Raw genomic sequence first — 27011 nt, 5'->3', positions numbered from 1 at the left:
AAAAGAAAATATTTAGTATATTTATCGTTGAAAATGATTAATTCAATTAATATCGTCGTGTATAACACGAACAATCTACACAAATGACATGGATAAAATCTTGCTCGACAATTCGAATAATTTTATTGCATTTTTATATATGAAGAATAACGCGTTTAAGAAAATAATATGCGCGTCTGCATAGAAATAAGAGTAAAGTGATACATGCGAGTGAAAACGGCTTAGCAATGTATTTTCTCCTAACGCAAACGTTTGTCATATTATTTTTAAAAATATATTTTTATCATAAAAAAAAAGAACACATATAATAAGTAAAAAAGTCTTTATCGAATAAAAACGGAGATGATTTTTTGACGTTCGATGTCCTATCCAATCGAGTTCGCTTATGCAGCCAAGCGATTCGGACTAACAGGATTATATCGACGTGCATATAATGTTCCCGGAAAAGAAACGGACGAACCCTCCTCGTCAGCACTACTGCAGCATCGACCAATGATAAAGAAGATATTTTTTTTAAACATGAATGTATATAAAACAACCCCACCCGCCCCCCCAAAAAAACCCTAGATTTTATAAAATAAATAATTGTGTGTAATTAATTCTAACTCGAGTTTGTTTCGAAATTAATTACAATGATCGTCGAATAAAAATTCATTCAAGATGGCCCCTTGTCTAGAGTCGTCAGAGTTTGTTTCATATTTCTTTTTTAATCTTAATTAATTTTATCCGTAAATAATTATGCATATTATTATTATTATTATTATCGTCATGATAAAATAAAAAAAATAAAAAATAATTAATTATTCATAAGAAGAATGAGACTTCCTCATAGGGCTAGGAACCTGGCCAGCGAGTAAATGTCTCCCTTTCACGTATTTCTTGTACGGAAGATCGGCCAAAAATAGATTCAAGGGCGCGGACAAGGGTGCACTGGACTATTGCCACGTCACGTAGGGCTTGGCTACAAGGCAGGAGTGCATACAAGTATTTTCCCTTCGTATATGTGTTAGTACGAACTCTCTCTGTCTCTCTTCTTATCCCTTTCTCGTATTTATTCTCTCTTTCTATGAGGTTGGTGAGTCGGTGCGTTCGCGGGTGCAGTGTCTCCTTGAAAATCGATACGTCGCCGGGTATCCGTGCAGTCTGCGCCCTGACGACGACGACTACGACTACGACGACGACGACGACGACGAAGATAGCCGAGTCGGTGAACGAGAAACCCACGTGGCGAAGGAGAAACGTCAGATCGCGAAGGGCTCCTCGCCACCTCGTGGTTCGAGCCCTCGACGATCAATGCCGTTGAATATCGACCGATGGATGCTCAAGAGAGACAGAGAAAGCAACATGGAGTCTGGAATAATGAAACGGAAAAAGATAGAGACAACTGGTAGACTTCATTTCGTTCATTAATTTAACCTGTCTCCATATTGGACATATCTCAATTGAATCGGAACGAATAAAACGATTCTCTCGCAGACGAGGAATTATCAAAGTCCAACGGCAAATATATATTCTAATAATTCTAGAAAGTTCTACAGAGAGAAGTAACATCGGACTGGATTTGGAAAAAAATTGTAGAAAGGAAGAGAGTAGAGAAATTGTCTGTTAACTCGTATGTCTTAGCTGTGCCGTGGATCTTGATTTTGATTATTGCAAGTAGATCGTAACCAACAGGAATGCACGTGTGTATACTTCGTGTACATCCGAATACCGAAGGAAACCAAAGACAACGGAGAAGTTGGTCGCGTTCGACCTGAAAACCCAATGGCCCGCGTAGCCTCGACCTTGTCCACCAAATAAGGTCCCGTTCAAGGTCTTCGGGGCCTTGCGTAAGGCCCCCCCTTTTATACCCGTGCGAGCCAACTTTGGCATAACGTTCAGTTTCATCCTATTCGAGTCATCCATTTTTAATTATCCAAAGTTTCACGAAAGTGTCGACGATAAGAAAGAAGAATCGTTATTAGATTATCATTATTCGGCAAAATCAATGATAATAATAAAAGAAAATAGGAGAAATACATTTTTTCTCGATATGGGCGTGCCGTGCCGTTCGCGAATACGTGCCGTAGGTAACGTCTGCCTCTCCGCGACCGAAATCAATACAGAATGCGACGGTAAGTTCAACGTACCCACCCAGAAGAGGAACGCTTAAGGCTTTTTCCCGTTGGACGACGACTACGACTACGACGACGACGACGACGAAAATCCGTCGGGATACCCTCCAGACGATCAAATCGTTTGGAATCTTACTTTGGAGGTCGTAGACCTATCTTAGACACCTCCAACATCTTACCCAGGACTTTGACTTTCGGTAAAGAAGTTTCAGTTAAAAAGACGATCCTCTCTCTGACTCGTCTCCAATTTCCTTTTTGATCCTTTACAAACGTGCCAGGACTTCTGCCTAGGTACGAATGTGTTCCAACGATTGAAATAAGTGAAACTTTGAATAAAAATGGAGCTAGTCCAAGTTGTATCTTGTAAGGATTCATTATTCTTACACATTTTGTTTTAATTACAATATTTAACTTTTTTAATTAGTGTCGAAATCAATGTCTCAATTAGCCTCGAAACGAGACTTGTGTCGGCTGAAGAATTATTTACGAGATGGTGACGATGATCAGCCAAGTACGTAAATATTCTTATTTTCATATAGCAACATAAAAGCCTCGTTAAATCTTAACAATTAATACCCAAAGATCGGGGCATCGTGTATTTCTCTAACAACGGGTGTTCGCCGTTCTCGCGAAAATTGGCTTTTTACGGTAAACGGATACTTGCATGGTCATGCTCCTCTTCGTTGTTAATCGTATCGGAAGAGTGATCAGATATAACACACCGGTAACTAACTATGTTCACAGTTTCTTCATCTATCTTCGTGCCAACTCTTGTGAAATATTACCTCGTGTGTGTGTGTGTGTATATATATGTGTGTATGCGCACGCCATCTTTTTTAATCTTATTAGAAAATGATTTAAAATCTAACAACAATAAAATCCTTATATCATTTATCTAGATAATTTCATACTCGTCATTTTTGTATATTAACTGTTAAAATGATTCTCATCTCGCAACTTGAGATATTTAACAATTATTTCGATCTAATTACATTTCATTGTTATAATATATCATATCATTTGAAAATCATAGATTCACTGACGTACGAATAGATGATAGATAAAACATTAAATAAAAACTACCTCGTACATTATTCATTTCTAAATAAAAACTACAAAAAAAATATACATATATCTTTTTCACACTATTACAATATCGGTTAAAATTTCCTTCCATGTTAAGAAATATGTTTGAATTTTTTGTTTAAACGTTCACGGATAAGAAGAAGAAGAAGAAATTAGTAAAATAGCACGAAACACTTGGATGCAGACGTCATTGGTTTGAATCATCATTCGAGTTTGCCTTCGGCTGTATTCGCAAACCATCTCACGCGAACTATATATGATGTTGGGATGTGTATATGTGTGAGTAAAGTACATGTGTGTGACGATTCGTATACGCAAGTATTAACGTAGATATAACAAAACGGGCTTATTATCATCATCGTTGCCTTTATCGTCAGCTGACTTGTCACGACGACCATAACGACTTCTACGACAAATACTTGAAAGAAGTCAGTGAAGAGGATCGAGAAAGAAGAAGAAACGCACACACACACACACACACTCATACGTATATATATATGCATTCGCATGAGTGTGTATGAAATATCTCTCTCTCTCTCTTTCTTTCTTTTTCTTTCTCATACAAAGAACAACTAAATATAGCGATCGCGTTATTTATCGTCGTCACTCCTCCTGGCCGGATTCTTCGCATGCTACGCGATCGCCATTGAAGAACGTTGTCTCGATTTATACGATCTATACGATATCTTACTATAATCATCTTTTTTTTATCTCATCCCTTCCTCTTTTTGATCGTGATTTTGTTCTCGTGCTTCTTCTTATCTTCGAACTCATCCTACGATATTTGTTCACACGGTTTACACAATTTAATATCGAAAACAACACACCTACGGACACTTTAACTTGAATTTTGATCAAATACGCAAACTTCGATTACGTGTACTTGAATAATCATGCTATTAGTATGATTATAACGTAGTTTGACATCACGGAAAGATATTCAATGCGTCATAGAAAAATCGTCATATTAGTTTTTCTACTAAAATTTCTACGAAAACACGATAACGAGATTCTTCGGGATTCCATTGAGCTGACTGGTACTATTGATAATTTTCGTTTCAAAAGAGAAAGTTTAGTTAAAATAATATGAAAGACAAAATAAAGAAACTATTAGAACGTATTAGTGTCATAAAAAATGAATTTTCTTTAATTCATCTCGAAATATTAACTTTTCTTATCTACCCGATAAGATAAGTATCTGAAAAATCGAATATTATTATCGTGTAACGAGTAACCTAAAGATCTTAGGTTAACAATTTGTTATTCGAGAAGAACCTGTCAAAGGATACTTCTTTTATTACGCAGTTTTAAAAAAATCAACGTTTCGTAATATCTTATTTATTATTTTAATTTATGAAAATTAGAGAAAAAAAGAAAAAAAAATGAAAGAGGAAAAAAGATAGACACAGACCAAATTATCATATTAAAAATTACGGAATAGAGTTTGAAAGGTTTAGTAAAGTGAAGTAATAGCGAGATTATATATATATAGTAATATGAAGGACGAGAATAAGAAAATTTGCAAGAGACGACCTCGAGATAATCGTGATATACGTGGAGTGTCGTCGTCGTCGTGGTCGTCGAGGTCAGAACAAGTTGGATTCTTCGTGAATTTGACCTTGTAGACAAGACACTGAGTGATCCAGAACAGGTAGACAACCGGTAAAACGTATATACGGTGGTCGAGCATGTTACCTGGCTAAAACGTTGCATGTTTCCAACATATGTATGCATGTATGTTGGTACGTTAGTCGTGTTCTTGACTTCATTTCCTCGGGACAGTTCTTTGTAAGTTCGCTCATAAGGGGGGTCAAGGATTCGGAACACGGTCGTCAAACGTCAGGATTACCGAAAAAGGTCAATTATTTTATAAATTCATAGTTAAATATTATCTCTTTATTGAAGTTTTAAAAATTATTTGAAATCGTTGCAAACAGTTTTTTTTCTAAGCTCACCAATATTTTTATTAGTGAAATCAAATTAATTTACTTTTAATATATAATTATTTTTAACGATATATATATATATCTACGAGAAGTAATTTATTCTTTCAAGCGTTTAATCTTTAGCTCTCGATGAGAGAGAAATAATAAAACTGAAGGAAAAATCTTTCTTAGTAATTCTCTTTGCTCGTTCGCAGCAGTGTCGAGTTTTGCGGTCAGACGATGCTTGGTGTTTAAGAGAATTTCTCGTAGTTTATTATTTGCTTTAAAGAAATCTATCTTGTTGCTGCTACTGCTACTTGTCGTTGGTAAAAAACCTCCATCTATAAAAATCTTGAGGCTAACTTCAATTGCGATATATAAATATGCTCGAAACTATTTGAAAAAACAAAACAAAAATCCATAATTTTTATGAAAAATTCGAATTTTCTAATTAATTTAGTATCAATTCAAATCATACGTTTATTACATCGATTAGTATGAAATATCTGTAAAGGATCTACTCTTGTTAAATCCTAAACAACTTTGTTCGTATTGATGTAACAACAAAAATTAAACAAAATTGTACACTTGACGATTATATTATCAGACATGAATTATACAAACGGAATAAACATAATCGAACCTGGCTACCTGTCCAAACGGAAATGGCTATTTATAAGCGACGAATGCTTCTTGAATTCTTACGAAGCTCGAGGGGGGTAAAGGATGAGAGGGTGGAAGGGGGGGGCAGTCACGATACAATCGAAACGTCCGGATGCATCTTCCGAAAGGTTCTTTTCTGTTGGAAACAGAATAGACATCTGCATACATATACATATACATATATATTTGTTCACGCGTGTGTGTACTACTTTTTAAGATAAATAATAATTACAATTATTTCATTCTGTAGGAATGTTCATGCTCTCTCGAACACGGTGATATGATGATGATGATGATGATGATGATGATGATGGGAACCAGTTCGATAACCGTTACTGCTTTGTTAATTCACTTCTAACTGCTAAATCTTTTTTCTCACATTTTATTGTCTCAACGAAAAATAGAAAAAAATTTAAAAAAATAGAAAATGTTTATTTTCTAAACTAAACATTTTTCAGGGTAAATTTGTTTGCAATGAAATAAATGTAACACGTTTAAAGGTGGAGGGGGGGGGTAGGTAAAACGTATCCTGGTTCGAGAGATGCAATTTTTTTTTTTCTAGCTAGTTATAGATAAGATAGAAAATAAGAAGAAGAAAAAGTAGAAAAAGAAGAAGAAGAAGAAGAAGAACCGACATTATTTGAACAAGGAAACTGGTCGCATTTTTATGTAAGTGAGACGCACTGTCTTCGAGTAGAAGTATTGCTGGCCTACTTTCGTATGTAACGAGAACGCTGCACTTGGCCTGAGATGCTTATTCACACGCGTGCGTGTACGTGCGTGCGTGTTTATGTTCGTGTTAGTGAAAACACACACATATAACAACACGCACGTAGAAAAATCTATGGATAGATTGATTATCTTTCAAGTTCGCACGATCTTTTAAGGGAAACTTTCACGTTTCTTGCTTAGATACATACACACACATACACACATACACACACCAATTGCTAATTCTAAACATTGCGTTGGAGTTGGATTTTAATTTAAAATCTATACCGATACTTCATATGGTATACTTATTCCTACCATGAGTGATCAAATGAATCATTTATCCTAACATAGAATATGATTCGAATAACCAACCAAATATTTTTTATCTTTTATCCTAAAACGAATGATTTAGTTTGCTCCGCATCCCTTTTCAGAACGATTATTTGAATCACGTGAATTTGAATGGTATCATTTTGATTTGTTATTTTTAATAAGACGAATCGTCAACGACTCTCTCATCTTACTCTTTTCCACCCATTCATCGGCAATGATCTCGCGAGTAGAATTGTCGCCGGGTAGCAAAAAAGGCTTTCCGAAGCTGAATGGAACTGGAACGAAGTGCAGGTTCGTTAAACCGGTAGGCAAAAACTGCCGGATGAATGGGTGGTACCGAGTGTAGGTTATACTCTCTCGTCGTATAGAATGAGCGGTTAAGGAAGTGAGGGGAGAGTAAAAGGGAATACCGAGGGAACAACCAGGGTCGTCACCAGTTGGTTTAGAACCCTTACGGTTGTTAAATAATTCATTCTAATTTGTCATAGTTCAAAATCAATAATTTCGTGTATTCGTTACGAATGATCGAAGAAACATTTGATTTGGAACTTTGTTCAAGATAATTGACAATCTCATTGCAGAAACTAACGTCAACTAAACATAAATCATTCCGATAACAGCAATAATTTTGCAAAGTGTGCATAATAAACCGACTGGAAAGAGTAGAAGTAGGGAATTGAGCTGATCGTATTTAATGGAGAATTTCTGCAACGATATTCGCATGATTCCGATGATGGTGATATATGAGCATTGGAAATGGATTCGTGATAGGTAGAAAAGAGATATCCAATGACACGAAATGCAAACGAGCGTTTATAATCGTTCGATTATAATGCCATACGAAATTATTTGTGATACACGGTATTCTGTATACTCCGTATACAAATATTTATGAGATTAAACGATGTTTTTAGAAACGAGAATGGGGGGGGAGGAATAATCAACGGTTTGATTGTACTAATGGAACGAGAAAAGACTCTTTTCTTAAAAAAGGTTCTAAACATCGTTGAATTTGATAACAAAGGAAAGAATGTTTCTCTTTGTGTATAAGTTCGAAGATAGGGGCTTGGGTTGTCAAGGTTTACCGAACCACAACCTAAACCATTATGTCTAATATATTCTACGTAAAACCCATTCCCTAAAATCCCATTGTCAGCCGAGAAAACACCATACCATGTAACAACTTATAATGTCATTTCGATTCTGTCACTATGTGTAATGCGTGTAATTTTATTCCACATTTCTCAAACTCTGTCTACGATTTCAAATGTGCAATAGTGAACGTCTCGTAAGATAAAAGCCACACAACGCGACGTCTAACGGCACGGCACGGCACGATACGACCGCATGCGTTCCACATATTTTCCAAGTTCAAGTTTGTTAACGCGTATATGAAATCTTTTTTTATTGATTATCTTTTTCTTTTATACGGAATAAAATGAAATAAAAGGAATAAAAGTCAAATGGGTGAACAGGAATGGGAGCAATCGGGGGTTTCTCTTCTCACATTTGTAAAATACTTTATGCGTACATAACTATGTAATTAAAAAATATAATATTTGCAAATTTATATATAAAATCTCGTCGTGAGATTAAATTCAATGAGGTGAGAATAATAGTTCCGTGATTTACTCGTCACGGAATTTTCTACTTTTCCTTGTTTTTTTCTTTTTCTTTTTTATTTGTTATTTTCGTTCATAAAAATATCTTCTACGACGTTTGCCATTGTTACCTGCTCGATACTATCATCGTGAAAACGTATCTAAGTAAAACTATTTTACAAAGGACCGAGAGTTACAGATTATCAAAGCACGTTGCACTTTTTCAGTTCACGAATGAAACAACTCTTCGTGTTTTACGTTGCCCCGGGGCTAGAACGCGGGAGCCTGGAAACGGATCTTGAGAAGCAACGGACCCAGGACCGTATCTAGATCTCTTCTACCTGAACAATACATTTGTATGCGTGTGTGTGTGTGTATTTTTTTTCTTCTTTTAACAATTATATCTTTCGAATTAATTAATTTGTAATCAAGTCGTACACGTTCAACACTTATACATTTGTTTTATTATTTATTCGAGATAAAATAAATATTTTCGTCGGTCATATTTAAATGTACACCGAAAAAAAAAATAAAAAAATAAAAAAGAGAGGAAAAATATCTGAATACGTCTGTCTTCGATTAAAATGAATAATTTATAAAGAAAAAAAAAAAAATGATAAAAGTTCCAACGATGATAATATTTGACGTTAGAGATGCATTAATACAATTTAAACGAGATACGAGCCTGGGAATCGGTCAGAAGAACCTGCTTTCATCGCGACACCTGTCGCCCCGTTATATTCCTATACTATCTAGTCGAATAACTCGATTCTTTGTGAACTCCTACATTTTACTTCGCTAGAAATAACTTTGCTCCAGTGGGTGTGGGGTTGGAAGGAAAGACTTCGTATTTTCTATGGAAGATCTGATGGTACTGGATAAAAGGGTAGACATTTTTGGATATTTGGTCAAACTAGAGTAGTCCTTGGTATACAATACAAGTACTCTTACACACACACACACTATTACTTTGATCTCAGGAATCCTTTGATCAATTTTCTGATATACATCTTATCACTTCTCATAACATTTCATTCAATTAAATCATACAACTTAAATGATACAACGAAAACAAAGGTTTATATATAGTATATAGGGTGTCAAGTTATTCTTTTCTTAGGTAAGAATGATTTATAGTTTAGAAATATAGTTAATATAATACACTCGATACATTTCTATTATAGTAAGCCTCCTAGACTAGAAATTGGATTCACCGCTCGATAGGAAAGTCTCGTCGAGAACTCCCTTTTGGGGTGGATGAACGAGAGAGAATACGAAAGAGAGAGAGAGAGAGAGAGAAATGAGTCTATACGTGAACTCGGCTGGCAACCGATGACTCACAACGACTACGACGACGAACCAACTACACAGATGGGGAACGTTCGAATTTGAAACGATATGGTAGTAGGTTTTCGACGTCCTCCGGAGTTCTCTGCAGCTGTCCTCGATCATCGAAAAGGTTTCCTTACGAAAACGTTTTATTTGGCCTTAGACTACACTAATAGCAACCATATTCTCTATTTTTAACTAACATTACTATGTTTGCCTTTCAAACTACAACTTTCCTTTCGGAAATGTTAATTAAAACCCTGCTGACTGTTTGGAACCCTGACCGTCTTCTACTTTTTTTATTTTCTTGCATTAAATAGGAAGCTTGAAGAAAATTTACTATTCTCCTTCGCAAGGTATATATGTACCCACATATCCTAATTCTTGATTTATAGAACCATGTGTCATCCTACGAGCTCTTATCTATCATTCTTCGATCTATCATCTATAAAATTACGACAGAGTACAATAATAATTATCATTTAAAATCACTTCAAATATGTTAACATATTTCAAACATTTTTTAATCGAGATCGTTATATTATTTCTTTTTTCATTCTTACGTTACTTCAAATATAATTTCGCGATGTGTTTTCTTTTATTTTTTCATCATGAGACAAGTTTAAAATATTAAACGTCATCATCGTCAGTTGCCTTTTTTCGATATATTTCCAATCTCCTGTCAAGTGAATCAAGAATAATTTGGTAGTTGGGTTGGGATCGAGGGGTTGGAGCTGGGGAGGGTGGATGTGGGTGGTTAAAAGGGATGGAAAAACGTATAGAGGAGCGTGCGCGAATCAGCCGAAAAGCAGAGACTCTCTCTGGCCCATGGTGTTTCACGGCTGTAGAGAGATCGATGAGAGACGTCTGCAGTGGTGGCCACCACGCCCAGGCACGAGGAGTGGTGGTAACACCATGACTCACCCCATGCAGAGAGTTAAAGACTGAACAAGAGAGAGAGAGAGAGCCACCCCCTTGTGGCGCCGTTGAAATCATCGAGAGAGACACGAATACACTCACAGCAAGGATCCAAGCTCCTGTTTCTTTCTAATATCATCTATCTTTATCCTAAATCCTAATGCACCTAAGTCTATGGGTTCTTCCCTCGCCCCACAGCCCCTGTGCGCGTGGGTAGACACGCGTCACGCACGACCCCCTTAAAAACTCGCGTGATTTTAGGCCTAACTCAACAACGCGACGCATTGTTAGATCCCAGTTTAAGGATATCACTGTTTATTTATGATACTTAACGTGTATTAAACGTATATGAGAACTATCCATGCATAGAAATATTCTTTTCATAATCGATTGAATAAAATTGAATTCGTTCGACCGTATGCGAGATCCTTCTTCATCTTTTTTCTTTCCTCCTATAACTCTCTCATCGAAATAATTCCGTATCGTTGCTCTGGATCCGATTGATTCGAGGGGTGGGGGGGGGGTATCATCTGTAATTGGACGACAGTTTCGTTACTTTCCATCTGGGTGATATAAGAGGCCAATTTTTTTGATCGAAATCAATCAAAATACTTTTTATTCATTTTTAATATACATTTTTTAATATCCGTTTTTATTCAAAGACACACTCGTCGATCGTTTGAAATCGGTTTCTTTTCTTGCCCCAAAGGAGGGGGGGGCTTTTTTTTTTCTTCTTTTTTTTTTTCGTTATGTATGGAGAACGCGTTTGAAATAAAAGTGAGTCAGTGTGTCGTGTATATCTCATATGAAACTTTTGTAATGATATGTAAAGAAAGGTGGGAGATCGTTAAAAGATTTTTCGGCACAACTTATACATGTGTGTACATGTATGTGTGTACGTCTATACGTATATACATGTATTTATACATATAATACCGTATTATAGGACGCCAATGAGAAATTGGCCGTGAAACGGCGAAGTCAATGACTTGGTGGCTTGGTTTAATTGACTCTACGACGACGGGATCTTTTCACGGCTTCAGAAATCAAGGTCATCACCGAGAGACTCGATCGAAGTAAGCGTCGCAGCATGCTGTGCGTATGCGCGCATCTGCAGACATAGTTTACCCGTTTCTCTCCTCTTTTTCATAATTCAATAATTAAATCTTTTATTTGTTTGTTTAAATACAAAAGATACGATGGAAGATGTAAATTTAATATATCACTGTGCAACCGAATCTAAACTTGGTGTATCCTCTATGGGAGTGGGGGGAGGAGAGGTTGTCTCGTTTTTCATTTTTTTTTCATTTAAATATTTCCTCACCACTGAAGGAGGAAAATTCGAATAAAAAAAGTTAGCCGATCGTTTTCCTTAGAACAAACAAATTATTATAATTTATGTAAACGTTTTTAAAACGTCGATAAATATTATACGATGGATGAGTCACTTTTCTTTTAACAATTGATAAAAATAATTGTTGTAGAATTTGTTACGTTTAATTCTCGATTGGTGTTACTCGTCATATCGGTGATCAAACGATATTTATTAGTTGTGTAGTATAATGGATACCAATTTGAACAATTTATTTAAATGAACTCAAATAAAATTGAATATATACAATTGACTCTGAATAAATATATATATATATATTGTTTAGAATTAATTAGATAAAAAAAGGGACTTTGATCTCACCTTGTATATATGAAATAAGGAAATTGGCATCGAGCACATTTATGAGAACGGTTCATCGTTCCTCGGTAGAAAGTTATATTCTGACCTAGTGACGCATGAGAAATCACGGAAACCACTTTGCAGATATAATAATAATAATAATAATGACTATATATATATATATATATTCGTTTATTTTTTAAAACGAGGAAGCAATAATAATAAATATATCTCCTTCATTTTTCGACACCCTTCCTAAAAAAAAAAGAAAATAAAGAAAGGTATTTAACCCTTTGCCAATTTCGTACAAGTGACGAGACAAAAAATGAAATACCATCTAGTAAAATACGTTTAAAAATATCAGAATCGTATTTTATCCAAAATCTAATCAAAATACAATGGAACGGACAAGACGATAAACGAGAGAAATAAAAGTAAAAAGTAGAAGAAAATTCCTTGGAAATTCCGAGGAAATGTCGTAGTTCTTTTTTTTATCTGAAATCGATAAAAACCTTTTGGATTGTGAAGTTGGGAGAGAGAAAGAGAGAAAGAGAGTTGGTATCCGCAAAATGAGAAGAGAAGAGAAGAAAAGAGGGCTTCCCCTTCCTGTGGTGGGACACTAGCAGTCGTTATCCTGCGGATGTTGGTATCCTCTGTACGATAAAGGTCGATTTCCAGACGTCGACATATTTTTACCATCCCTCCCCCTTTAAACTTCTCCCTACCCCCTTTTCATTTCTCATTCCTCCCTTTTCTAACCCCCCTCCTCCTCCTCCCTCTTCTTCTTCTTCTCTTCCTAATTTTGTATTCTCATTCGTCAAACGTCGCATCTTCCAACAAAAATTAATTAGTATCATGAATGTGCGTACCACGACGTAACTGGAGCGATTCAGTTACGAAGTAACGAGGGTGCCGAGGTTCACGCCCACGTATTGAACGTAATCTAACAACACCAAATATGGTCACTTTGTGCATTGCCTCGAAGCTTCTCCTAACCCCCCCACCATACACCTAATTCTTTTTTTTTTTATGATACTACAAATGTTTATCGCTTATCCCTGAACCCCCCACCCCTCTTGCCAGTCTTATCTGTGGGCAACACGCTGGTATCTCGATATTAGACGTAGTAATAATTGTTTTCGATTGGGAGGGGTATACTACTCGTCAATTAAGTATGTATTAACTGTCTTATAGATTTTTACGAGGGAGAATTGATTTACAATTTAATTCATTTTAAATAAAAGATTTTTTAGGTTTTTTTTTTTTTGGGGGGGGGGGTTTAATATATATATTTTAATATTTAAAAAAGATTAATAAATTTGGTTGTTCTACTTTGAAAAGGTCACAATCGAACGATCGCGATCGTATTAAAATCCAAATATAGTCTACGTTTAAGTGTCTTGCCATATTCGAATGCATGTCAGGGTTCCCCACGCGAGTCCTACACCAAACCGAGCCACGAAGAGCACCAGCAACACAACGCGGGGCTTTCGATTAGGCTTTTTACTGTCACGCAAACCTCACGTTTAAAAGGCGAATATAAGCGTACGAATACAACCTCGATTCCATATGCGAAAGGCAGCACTTTGGAATATCTCCAAATGCTCTAAAACGTTCTCTATGTATGTGTCTATGTGTGTGTGTATTTTACCTGCCCCACTCTATCACACGTTGCCTTACGTTATCATCGGTGTGTGTGTGTGTATGTGTGAGAATGAACGTTCGTAAACCGACGTTTTGATCGTGTTGGTAACGACGCCTGTAAAATAGATCGGAGAGACAGAGAGAGAGAGAGAGAGACACGTTTGACGTTCGATCGTTAACGAACCTGTTAAAATATGCTCCCACGAGTAATTTCGTGTTAACGTTGCCTTCCGTTTTCGTTTGGTTTCATCCTACGAGATGACATAGTTTTTTTTTTTTTTTTTTTTCAAACAAAATATTTATAACAGACACATTGTTATTGATGTTACTGCGTTTTATTTAAATTTCCTTATGCACCAATAATTGTTACACGTAACATTAATTGACTCTTTATGATTAACTGTCCTTCTATGACTCGTGAAATATTTGCAAAAGAAAAAAAATGGCTCGAAGATTAAGAAAAATTGAACGATGTTATCCTTTACTATAGTTTTAACAACGTCTCCTTATTTTTACCATATTTACGAATGACTTCCGGCCGGTAACTGAATGACCAAGAGGGTTCTCGATATGATTCACACAATATCGTAGCTAATATCGGTAGACCCCTATTATATATTATATATATATATATGTTTTTTTTTTCATTCGATATCGTGAAATCGACGAATATTATCAAGAGGAACGAATGAATCACGAAAGGAGGTATCATCGAATGCAATTTGTGATATTGATGATAATGAATCATCGTCGTTCCTTTAATTGCAAGATGTTTTTATTTGTTGTAAAATATATTTTTAGAAATGTTGCGCGTTATTTAAACTTGGCAAACCTTTAACGATACCATTTTTATACATTCGTAAGATAGATTCGGTCTTAATATAATTAAAAAGAAATAAATAGATGCATGATTTACTACGTAGTATATTTATAATTCCTTGATTCGGATATTGCAAATGTTCTTTAAATTTAAAAAGACTCCTTCTAACTATAATAAAGTAGGATAATTAATTTACCAATTACCTTTTTAAGAAAGTATAACAACACAAAAAAGTTGTTAAAATTTAATATTTCACTTAAATATGAATGATTATAAAGACGATTATTTAATTCAAACAGTGAATAAGTAAGCTACTCAAGTGAGCCACTATAGTGGCCATCGACCTGGAAAAAATAATCGATAAAGCCAATATAGTGGCAGGCCGGCTAAGGCCTATATCGGTAATTGCAGTGCTCTACATTTATCCATCAACCGTCGGTAACTGCCACCGTCGGTAACTCTCACTGTCGGTAACTCCCACTGTCGGTAACTCCCACTGTCGGTAACTGCCACCGTCGGTAATATTTATAAAACATCGACCGTTTTTAATGAGAGTTTGTACTTTAATAATATTGACCGTCAGGAACCTAAATACAAAATATTACCGATGTAGAGTAAAAAAAATTTTAAGTCTAATATTACCGACAGTGGAAGTTACCGACAGTGGAAGTTACCGACAGTGGGAGTTACCGACAATGAGAGTTACCGACAATGAGAGTTACCGACAGTGGGAGTTACCGACGGTCGATGGATAAAGGTAGAGCACTGCAATTACCGATATAGGCCTTAGCCGGCCTGCCACTATATTGGCTTTATCGATTATTTTTTCCAGGTCGATGGCCACTATAGTGGCTCACTCGAGTAGCTTACTTATTCACTGTATGAATTAAATAATTGTCTTCATAGTTGTTCATATTTAGGTGAAATATTAAAGTTTAAGTATGTACAATATATTTTTAAGAAAAATTATAATTTATTAATTAAGGAATCATTATGTAAAACATACAAACTTTCTTTACATAGGGCAGATAATTTTAAAACATGTAGATAGTAAAGTACTGCTTTTATATACGGTAACTGTTTAATAACAGACTTTGCATTAACTTCTATTATATTTTATTATTATTATATCCCGAGACAATTGCATAATTCTTCTGAAGAAGATATACATAAAAAATAAAGCAAATAAAAAGATGTTAATCAGTCAGGGCTAATAGCATATTTTAAATAGCACAATATGTTGGCGCCACAACGATGTCCGAAAGAAGCTATGCTATTGGTTCAATCAAATGTTCAATCAAAAGGCGCTATTATCGTAGCCAGGTATCGCCGCCGATTTTGAATTCGATTAAATGCTCTCCTTTTCATTTTAATCTTACTTACATTAATTGTGCATACGTTTATTAGATATGTAATTAAAACTTAAAAGATACGATAAAAACCATTACGTTATGCGTGTATAAATCGATAATAAATAGATCATTGCAAATAATATAATATGTAATAAAAGATTTATCAAGAGAATGCATTCGAAGGACGAACAAGTAATTCTACAATCACGGAGATAAAGAAAGAAAAAGAAAGAGAGAGAGAGAGAGAGAGAGAGAGAGGAAGAGAGAGAGAGAAAGTACGAACGGATCGCAAAGCAGCTGATAGGTAAAGATGGCCGGACTGGATACAAACAAATAGGAACGAACGTCACTGTTTTCTACGTGAACATCACCCGATGGTAAGTGCATGTTGATGGGAAAATTGTCATCTTGGAACTATGGCTTAGGGTCAATGACTTTTTTTAAATTCATCTGGATAAAAAAAAGCTTGAATTCTTTGAAAAAATAGGAATTAAAAAAAAAAATTAAAAAAAGAAAGAGAAAGAATCAGAAAAAGGGTGAAAGGGTGGGGGGTGGAGAATGAAAGAGAAAGAGAGATAGTGATGGAAAGAGAGAGAGGGAGAGAGAAAGGGACGGAGAGTAACACCTGTCCTGACCTGGTCAATCAGACTTTTTCGTTCTTTATCGTGGTAACGAACGTTGACGAAACGTTACGAGTTAAGATACATTCTTTGATTTCACAATCAATCTTAGATTATAATTAGAAATTAGTTTTATATAAATCGTATATTAGGTGATTAGTTCTCGTCCATTCACTTTCTTCTGTCAATTTAATTCTTGTTACATGGTAAGAAAATGCTTCTTCTTTTTTTTAATCTCTGACGTTATTTCTAAAGGCAAAGGAAAGAGATTCGTGATTACATGGGTGACATTCTTCTCCGACCAATGCAATATTTTTTATTTTCTATTCGCATGCATTTTATGTACGCTCAGATTTCCAACATTTTTTGATTATTTTCTAATTATTCTATCGTAGAAAGAATTATTGTATATAACACAAATAAAATAAAATCTTTAACGTATGATATGTTAATATAAATTCCATACGATTTTTTATCTTGCAGAATTTTAATTCGATGATATCGTATCGCAGAAGACAATTATTCTACAAGCGGAAACTTTTATGAAAGAATATTAATTTACTTTAACGGATGTCTTCTCATGTCAGGATGAAATGATTTGTTCAAAATTTTTTCTATAAACTCTAGGCATTTACAGTTTTAATGAATTAACAATATGGTAATAATGATCAAGTTTAATACGAAGAAATAACAACTTGTAATGTGCCGGTGTTGTAAAAAGCACTATTAGAAGGTAAGCATTTAAATGTTCCTTCTCACCATTTAAAAATTATTTAATGTTATATAAAAATAATAAAATCTAAAAGTTTGTTCAATTTTATAGGCACAAATGCTAGAAGGCAGTTAAATTAGTGTGATTTAATATAACATGGCTTATAATCCACATAATGTGAAATATCCATCCGAAATACATGACCATCCGCAACCAAACATGACAGGATATACGTATCCTACTCATCCACCACCGCATGTGCAGCAAACAGATGAAAATAGAAATGAAAATAATTGTGGGAATAAGGAGACGTGTCCTCAAATATCGCATCAATCTTCCAGCACGCAAACCATTCAAAAAGTAGATGCGGCTACCATGACCGATCCCTTGCAAATAGATTTCAGACTTACTTCAGAATATTTGGCACGTTGTTCTAGTACTTTAGGTTTGCCCTATGTAACTAAATACGAGGATAATAGCAATAATTCTTCACACAATTGTCAAGAAGTTAGACCCAAGCTTGAATTTGAAGTAGAACCACAGCACATTAATGGTAAATGTTTAATCATAAATATATTATTTGAAGTAATATTTAAAATATTTGATATTTACATCAGTAAGGTTGTCATAATGTTTTTTTTCAAATTTTATCAAAGGTATGCTGATATATCATTGTCCAGAATGTGCATATAGATTTGAAGATCGCGAAGCGTTACATGAACACCTAGAGGATCATCGGCAGCGGCCTCATATTTGTGATATCTGTGGTGCAAGCTTGAAACGTAAAGAACATCTCGATCGACATAAACAAGGCCACAATAAAGATAGACCTTATCAATGCAATATGTGCTGTAAGGCATTCAAACGTAACGAGCATCTTGCACGCCACATGATTATTCATTCGGGCAGTAAAAATCAAATTTGTACTGAGTGTGGTAAAGCATTTTATAGGAAAGATCATTTGAAAAAGCATTTACAGAGTCACAACAGTAGTAGAAATAAAATTTTAAATAGCTCGCAAAATAACCAAAATGGTCAAAGTACCAACGAAGAAGGACTGAGTAGTTTTGCTATGATGATGAGGCAAGCTGGCCCGCCTCCGTTTTCAATTTTGCGTACTTAGCTGTAAAACCGTTATATTGTTTTTACACCAATCATGATCAAAGAAATCTTTTTTTTATATCTTAGGAAAAACGAATTTTTCAAGGTTGAACTTTATTAGAATTTTAATAAAACATTTTCAATTGTGATTAATATTGAAAGAAAAATAATATTGCTAAATCACAATTTATCGAGCAGTTCAACGTTATTGCCTCTTAACGTGTATCGATACGAGCAGCAGATGAAACATTATTAATAAGCTTTCATTATTTTGATAATAAGTTTGTATTATGCAGCCGTTTGTTATATTTACGAGTTTTCCAGATTGATAATCGTTTGATATGTTTTTATTCAAATCTGTGATCGCGAGTAAAGTAAAATCGTAGATATTACTTTGATTTGTTTGATATATTGTAAATATATTATATATACCACAGGAGAATCGCCAACAAGTCGATCGCGAATCGATTTTTGCTCGATTAAAGCCGACAGGAGACGACTTTAACACGCAAACGAAACTTATTGTTAATTATCTTATAGAAACAAACGATCATGAATCCTTTTTGAATTTGTTACAAATTAATATCATCAATAATACTTAACTCGCGATAATTTATTTAAAAAAATTAGTCTTATAATTGTCGAAAAAAGAGAAAAAGAAAAAAGAATTTAATTTAAATTATTCTACTTCTGTTAAATAATAATCGCGGAAATCACCGACTGTTATGTATCTTTAAAAAAATATTTTCGTTACTGTTTAAATGAATAATGCGCTAAATGTTGTTAGCTAAAAGTTACTACGACAAATGGTTATTATACCTCTACTCTTTCTTATTAGCAAATAAGATGAACACATTTATAAATCTTTTGAGGAAACGGAGTCAAATTCGATATTTAATATTTTATGACATTTTGCCTAAAAGCGTGTCTGTTATTAAGTGCATACGTTTGGTAAAAAAAAAATATAAAAAAAAGAGTAAGAGAGAGAGAGAAAGAAAAAGAGTGAATGTAATTAATTAATAGTTGGTACTTTACATTTACACTGTTCATGTATTAACAAACATACACTGACTCACATATACATATACTTACGTTACAAAATGAACGTGTATATGTATACCTTATTATATCGTTATTTTATTATAATATGATTATTATTATTGTTACAATCCCTATTGCCACTACTTCCGCTACCGTTATCACTGCTTCACAGTCATCTCTTTTTAGTACTATTATAAATTTTACTTGATTATTATTATTAATACTATTATGTTGTATTATTCTTGTATATTATTTATATTTATGGAGAATAATTGACTGTCTATCGATTTTGTGGTATTATAATTTTAATAGTGTACAAAGATGATTATGTACACGCCAGGCAAGATGGGGAGAAAGTAAATAAAAGAAAAGAAAAAACAGTTAACAAAAAGAAATAATAAAAAAAGGAAAGGAAAGAAAAGAAAACGCTCTGTTATCGATTGTAGCAAAAAGTGATGATAAAATAAATTCATTATTATATAAAAATAAGTAAATTTGTTTAAATCTATGCGATCTTGGAGAAAAGAATATCTTCTAATTCTAAAAAATTCTACTCTTTCTAAAGAAAAAAGGGAGCAAACGAGGATGATCGGTTAAAAATAAAACTTCAACGACGTTTGCACTTTTTCCAGCATTTTTTTACAATTTTTATATATGTATATGTATTATGTAGGGTATTACATAAAGCAGCGCACTGGGAAATATTTGAAAAATGTTCACAAACTTTAAACTTCCGTCACTTCGTAGCCTAAATTCGTCTTCTCTCTGTATGGTTGCTATATTATACCTACATATCTTTCTAAACGCATGTGTGTTTTTTTATCTTCTTCTTCTCTTCTTCTTTTTCTTTTATCTTCAACTTCACATCTTCTTCATATCTTCCTTCCTTATTCATATAAGTCTTGCCCCCCTTTTTTTTGTTTTTTTCATCCTAATTATCCATCTTTTTTTTTGTTTATTTCTTTCCCCCTTATGCGTTCCTGAAAGTTACACGTTTTATGCACTCTATACAAAAATAAAACGCTGAGATCATCAGAGGGATCGCCTAAGTTATACACAATTTTTCTTTTTGTTTTCTCATCTCTTTCTTTTCCATTCAATTTCTTTTTCCTTTAATGCTTTTCTCAACCATTTTTCACCCTTTTTCCTATCCTTTTTCTATCTCTCTTTCACACACATACACACACACAAACAAACACATACATTCTCTTTTATATTGCGTACATTTATTTCTCTCTCTCTCTCACACACACTTTCTCATTCTTTCTTTCCCTTTCTTTTTTTCCCTTCCAAAATCTTCGTATTTATTTCTTTTGATTTATACACGACGACGAAAGAACTGCATGTTTTGTACCCTGGAAGACTACGGTACAAATGTTCAACTTTGTGGGGGTGGGTTTTTTTTTTGTAGATTTAGGGGACAAGGAAGGTATTAACGAAATAATAATAATAATAATAATAATTAATAATAATAATAATAATAATGAAAACAGAACAAAATTAGGATATGCCTGAACGAAAAGAATGTTATCTTTTTATCGGTTATTGATTTAAGATCAGTATCGTGTTCTTTCTAAATTTTCTGCTTCTCATTTTATTTTGTTTCGTTATTATTTTAATAGACGAGCCCCTCTAAGAATAAAAAAAAAAAAAGATTAAAAAAACAAGAATAACTTTGTAAATTCTCTCTCGTCTAGACCTACGCATTCGGACAAAAAACAAAAAAAAGAAAAAGAAAAAGAAAATGATTGAGCTTTTTTTAAATGCTTTGTACTATGTCGAGGAATTTTTTTCTTTTCTTCTTCTTCTCCTTCTTCTTCTTTTTCATCATCATATTCTTTTCTTTTTTTTTTCTTTTCTTTTCTTTGTAAATATACGTAACTTCTTATTCTTCCACAATTTCCCTTCGATCGATCCGTATTCTCATCTCTCACTCGTTCGCACACCCCTTTTTCTTTTTTTAATTACTACACAACACAACACGACGATAAAATTATCGCACGCATTTTAAAACGTATATTTTTTTGTGTTATTACACGCACGCACGCACGCACGCATGCACACCAAGTGGACGACGACAAACTAAACAAACTAAAACATTTTATTTGTTTGTTTGTTTGTTTGTTTGTTCTTCATTGACGAACGAGGAGAGTACAAGGCTTTTGTTGTTGGTTCGCACCCCAAAAAAAAAATAAGAAAAATCAACAATATCTACTTTAATCGATAGGAATGTGATTTGTTGCTTGAGCTACGGTACCAAAAATTATAACAAAACTATTAAACATTAAGAAAAAAAAGCGGTGAATACAAGTATAAATTCTTTTCCTTCGACATCGAGGACTCTACATTTCTGTTTTGTTACACCTTTATATTTAATAATAAAAATAATAATAATGATAATATTAAAATGATTGATTAGGCCACATTCCTATCGTTCCTTTCTTTTCTATTTCTTTTTTTTTGGGTTGCAAACCACACCTTTTAGTTTGACCCATTCGAAGATCATGCGTTTCTTGTACGAAGGCTTTCAATCGAGTTCACTTTTGGCTCTATCGATCGATTTAGTACGATTAAGAGTTTCGACGTTTCGTAGAAAAATATTTTTTCTCATCCATTACACTCATCCTTCGGAGAAATTCTATTTGATTTACAACATGAAGTGTGTAATAATGTTTATATGTATGTATATGTGTTGTATGCGTGTGTGTGGATGTGTGTGTTCTTTTATGCATTTATTATTCTTTCTTTCTTCCTTTCTTCATTTATTTATTTCACTTTATTTTTTTTTTAGCGCAAGTAAATAAGAATTTCTTCATCTTTGTCCCCATCGAGAACAATGGCTATTACACAAAGGTCTGTGTTTGAAAATATTCTATTTAACTCTTTCCCGTAATAATTAATCCTAGGCATGGATATTATTCATTCCACCCTTTCTAGAATTGCTAGAAATCATTTTCTTTTATACAATGAGTAACATATATTTTGTGTATATTCGATTATTTATTGCCTCGAAACCCTAATCCTAGAAATTAAGGGCCTAAGGTTTTCATCTTAAATTGTTTTTCATCTTTAAATTGTTCAAAACAAGTAAAGGATCGCTTATTGCAATAATTGTCCTCGTTTCAAAATGCGGGGGGCACATAACTTCTAAAATTGTTGTTTAGTAAAAAAAAAAAGAAATAAAAAAAGAAATAAAAAAAGAAATAAAAAAGCAATGAAAAATGATTAATTCAAATCATTCATTTGGATTAGTGATGCAACTACTCTCACTCTATAAAAAATCAGTTCACAGTAATGATCCTCTAATTGTTTTGAACAATAGATTATTTTATTTTTTTATATATATATATATATATGCACAGCGTATTACAATAATGTGTATGAATGCAGTACAATAAAATAAGCTGTTTAGAATATTAATATTCTAAACAATGGTAAACCGTAAAAAGTGCCATTTTGTCTAGAAAATTCAGGACAATCCAGGATGATAATCCAGGACATATTTTATTCAGGTATACGGGAAAAAGTTAACTTTGCGATATCTACTTTTAATGCGTGTTTGAGCATAACGAACGATGCTCACGTAATGGAAAAACGACGAACGTCTTTGTCTTTGTCTTTGTCTTTCTTTCTTTCTTTCTCTCTTTTTTGTATTTAATCAGGAGAGATAACGCTTCTGTCATTAAAAAATATAGGAAGACGCTAATCTCTAATCGACACGCTGTTACATTATTAAATGTTTATGTACGACCGAACGAGCCAGAGTAAAGAGTAGAAATATTATAAACATAAATCCTTCCTTTCCTGACATTTAATTTTTCATCTTTTGAGATCAATTGATCATCATCATCATCACCATCGAATCATTCATTCATTCTTTCCATCTTTTCTTTCTATTTTCTTTTTCTTAAAACGATATTTTCGATTAACTTAAAAACCCAATATCAATTTGACGATCCATCATCAAACGTTTACTTTCATTGCTCAATATCATCGATGCATTCATTCTTTCTTTTTTCTTTTCTTTTCTTTTTGTCTTCTTCCTTTTCCTCCTTTTATTTTTGACGTTGCTACGTTAAAAAACAAAAGGAAAATATTACAATAAAAAAGTTAACGTGCAACCGCAGCGGCGCGTTTATTTTATGGGCGGAAAATGCAATTGCCTGAAACCCCTTAATCAAGTAGAACACCTTAATTTTATTCGATATTTAATCAATTAGTATCTACAATTATTATTGTTTAATTTCTTGTATGAAAATAACAGAGTATACTAGAGATTTTTAATTGAAGAAAAATTCAATGCTATGAGTGGACTACATTCTAAATTAAAATTTACCTTGCAACTTCCCACCCCTCTCACCCCCATGAAATTATAACGCGCCGCTGTAAGAACGACAAAATATATGTCTAATTATTTGAACTCGAAGTTATCGAATTAAGTACATTAAGTACTTTATGTGTGTGTGTGTGTGTGATTTAAGTATACAATTATTTATATTTTTATGTATATATGTACGTGTAGAAAAAGATTCTAATAGCTTAATGCAAAAATATATTATTTTGCGTTTTAAGTCGCACTAATTATTAAGTACACGATCTCTAAACGCGTGTTCAAATCATCAAATACGAAAACCCATTTTCTTCAACATGTTCGACATGTTCAAAAAAGAGAACTAATAAGTTTTTAAAAAAGATACAAACATGGATGTCAATGTTCTTTAATCTTTATCGGTCTTATATGATCCATCATTATGATTATCATCATTATTGTTATCATTATCATCATCATTATCGTCATTATCATCATTATCATCATCATTATCATCATCATCATCAATCATCATTATCATCATCATCGTCGTCGTTTTCAATGATTACAATCATTTTTTCAGTTACTAAAAATATTTAATCTTACTTTTCTCCGTTATCTTCGTGTCTCTTTCTCCCTTTCTTTCTCTCTCTCATACTTTCACTCTCACTCTCTCTCTTTCTTTTTTTCTCTTTATTTCTCTTTCGCGTACACGAACTTAAAACGCGCGAAGATCTTATACGCGAAAAAGAAGATGAAGGAAGCAGCAGCAGCATCAGCAGCAGCAGGTACAGCGGCGCGTTATCCAACGAGCAAAAAGGGCCCACCCACCTCCCCCTCCCCCATTAACAGAGAATCTCAATCCCAAAATTTCCAAATCAATGTTCCATACTCATCTTGGTAAAATAAATAAATCTAAAATGAAATTTTAGTCAAAATCTAGCCACGAATAAAAATTCCAATTTGCTTGGGGGTTCCTTCAATAAGCTACCCCCTGGCCCCCGTAACGCACCGCTGAGCAGGTATACGCGTGTGTGTGTTCGATAAAAAGAAGAAGTCACGCACAACGCTACATTTCTTTCAATTTCACTCGTTGAAAAAGTTACATTTCGAAGATACGAATAAAAGTTCCAGCGCTATGCGAAGGCACCGGAGAATTGTTTTTCCTTTCATTTTTTGTTTTTGTTTTTTTCCCTTTCTTTTCAAAAAAGAGAGCGAGAGAGGAAGAAAGAGGGATGAAGATGAGACTGAGTGTGTGTATGTGTGTGTGAGAGAAAAAGAGATAGAAAGAGATAGAGAGAGAGAGAGATAGATAGAGAATGAACTATTTGAAATATGTTATTTTCTTTAGGAACACCAACTTTTAAATACTCGACGAGACGGATAATTTCTTTCATTTCTTATTTCTTTTTTTATTATTTTCTTTTTTCTTCTTTCACATTTAAAGGTACAAAAAATCCGTCGAATATGAAAACACTGGTTCTCAAATAGACTGCCAACATTTCGAGACGTTACTTCCCACAATCTTCATCTTTTTAAAAAGATGTAAAGATTTTGAAAAAAAGAAAAAATAAAAAAAATATTTGTCTCTCTTCTCTCTCTCTCTCTCTCTCTCTTTCATTCTCATTGTATAAGTCATAAAGCTATTTTGTTAATAATTTTTGTTCTCCCTTTCTATAAACGTTTCGAGATAATTACGCATACATAATAATATTGCGAATTATCTATTCTTAGTTCCACATTTGGCTTACTTTCTATTTTAAAAGACCCACCATCTCTCATCTCGCTTTCTCTTCTTCAGCTTTTCCTTCTCTTTATCTTTTTCCTTTTCTTTCTTTCATCCTTTCTCGCTCTCACTCTCATTCTACCTTCCTTCCTTCCTTTCTTTCTTTCTTTCTCGCTTTCGCAGACGCACTAATTTTATTCTCTTTCCCAATTAAATGTCATATTTTTGTTACTGTTTTCTTGTATACAAACTTACTTGCTAAAACGTACCATCCTAGAGTGTACTCTTTCTGTGTGTTTCTTTTTATTATTTTTTGTTATTTTTTTTGTTTTTCTTTTCTTTTCTTTACTTTTGTTGTTGTTGTTTACGATTACAAGTACGTGGCGATGGAGTATTTTAATACAGCTCATTCTCTTATATACTTTTATAATATAATATTTATATATCTATATATATATCTATATATAAATATAAATATATAGATATATACAACTTTTATAGTATATACTATGTATGTCATATTCTTATTATATCATTATACTTGAGGTCTGACGAAACCTGAATTTTCGTGTTACTTGCTAAAAACGTATCATCACGCTAGAAACATGATGCGGAAGATTTCAACAACGAGGATCTCAAACTGTTAAATAATTTTTAACTCATTTATAGCGGATTTTCTTCCAATTGTACTTTTCGCTCGTGGGAAGAAAACATTTTTATTGAACTAAGTAAAATTATATTAAAATTAACATTTATATAGATAAATTAAGTCAAAATGTATTGAACTATTGTCTGTATATCGATGAAATAATTCTTCAAACGAATGCATCAGTTTAATAGTTAATTATCCTTATTTTGTATTGAACACTATCTTTAAGTATAGAAGTATTGTATTTAAAATACGTAATACTTCAATAAAGTTTATATTAATGTACACAGGGTGGATGATATCGTCGTCAGTGTCGTTGGTAACAACGTTACATTGTTAAAAATTATCCTCAGTTTATAAATCCTCTTATTTTATTTTTTTTTTCTTAATTCTCATATTCGTCTTTTCTTTGACTAAAGAATTTTAGTTTGTCTACTTTAAACGAAAACTTTTTTGAAAATTCTTGCGAGAAGATACACACAAATCTACGTTTGACATTTCTACAAATAGGAAACTTTTTCCAATATTTCTTTCCTTTGGAAAAAAAATAAAAGAAAGAAAACATTCGCATCACATTCCTAACCAGGCATATACGTTACATTTATACAGTACCTAAACATATTCAACACTATCTGCGCCATCATATTGACGTTGAATTAATGTTTAAACACGTACAAGATAC

The 27011-nt window shown here is 33.5% G+C and overlaps 1 protein-coding gene across 2 annotated transcripts; it reads left to right on the top strand.

Annotated features, from left to right (window-relative positions):
* Nucleotides 1-16410: 16410 nt before the first annotated feature.
* LOC122518093 (zinc finger protein 16-like) lies at nucleotides 16411-20449 on the top strand. Of its 2 annotated transcripts, none has more exons than XM_043636777.1 (4): nucleotides 16411-16548; nucleotides 17275-17524; nucleotides 17615-18056; nucleotides 18160-20449. In XM_043636777.1, the coding sequence occupies exons 3-4, from the start codon at nucleotides 17660-17662 to the stop codon at nucleotides 18624-18626; spliced, it is 864 nt and encodes a 287-aa protein (XP_043492712.1). In that variant the 5' UTR covers nucleotides 16411-16548; nucleotides 17275-17524; nucleotides 17615-17659; the 3' UTR covers nucleotides 18627-20449. The 2 variants fall into 2 exon arrangements, with proteins under 2 accessions (XP_043492712.1, XP_043492711.1); XM_043636776.1 differs by lacking the exon at nucleotides 16411-16548 and adding an exon at nucleotides 16714-16997.
* The last annotated feature ends 6562 nt before the right edge of the window (nucleotides 20450-27011 follow it).

This window comes from Polistes fuscatus, unplaced genomic scaffold, assembly GCF_010416935.1.
Source record: "Polistes fuscatus isolate 324 unplaced genomic scaffold, CU_Pfus_HIC Scaffold23, whole genome shotgun sequence".
NCBI classification, from domain to species: domain Eukaryota; kingdom Metazoa; phylum Arthropoda; class Insecta; order Hymenoptera; family Vespidae; genus Polistes; species Polistes fuscatus.
The sequence above is the reverse complement of the archived record's forward strand: the minus strand, read 5'-3'. Positions and strand labels throughout refer to the sequence as shown.

Excerpts from the sequence above, each read along its gene's own strand:
- LOC122518093 (XM_043636777.1), top strand. The coding sequence starts at position 17,660 with ATGGCTTATAATCCACATAATGTGAAATATCCATCCGAAATACATGAC. Across the intron at positions 18,057-18,159 it reads AGAACCACAGCACATTAATG|GTATGCTGATATATCATTGT; the intron begins GTAAATGTTTAA and ends ATTTTATCAAAG.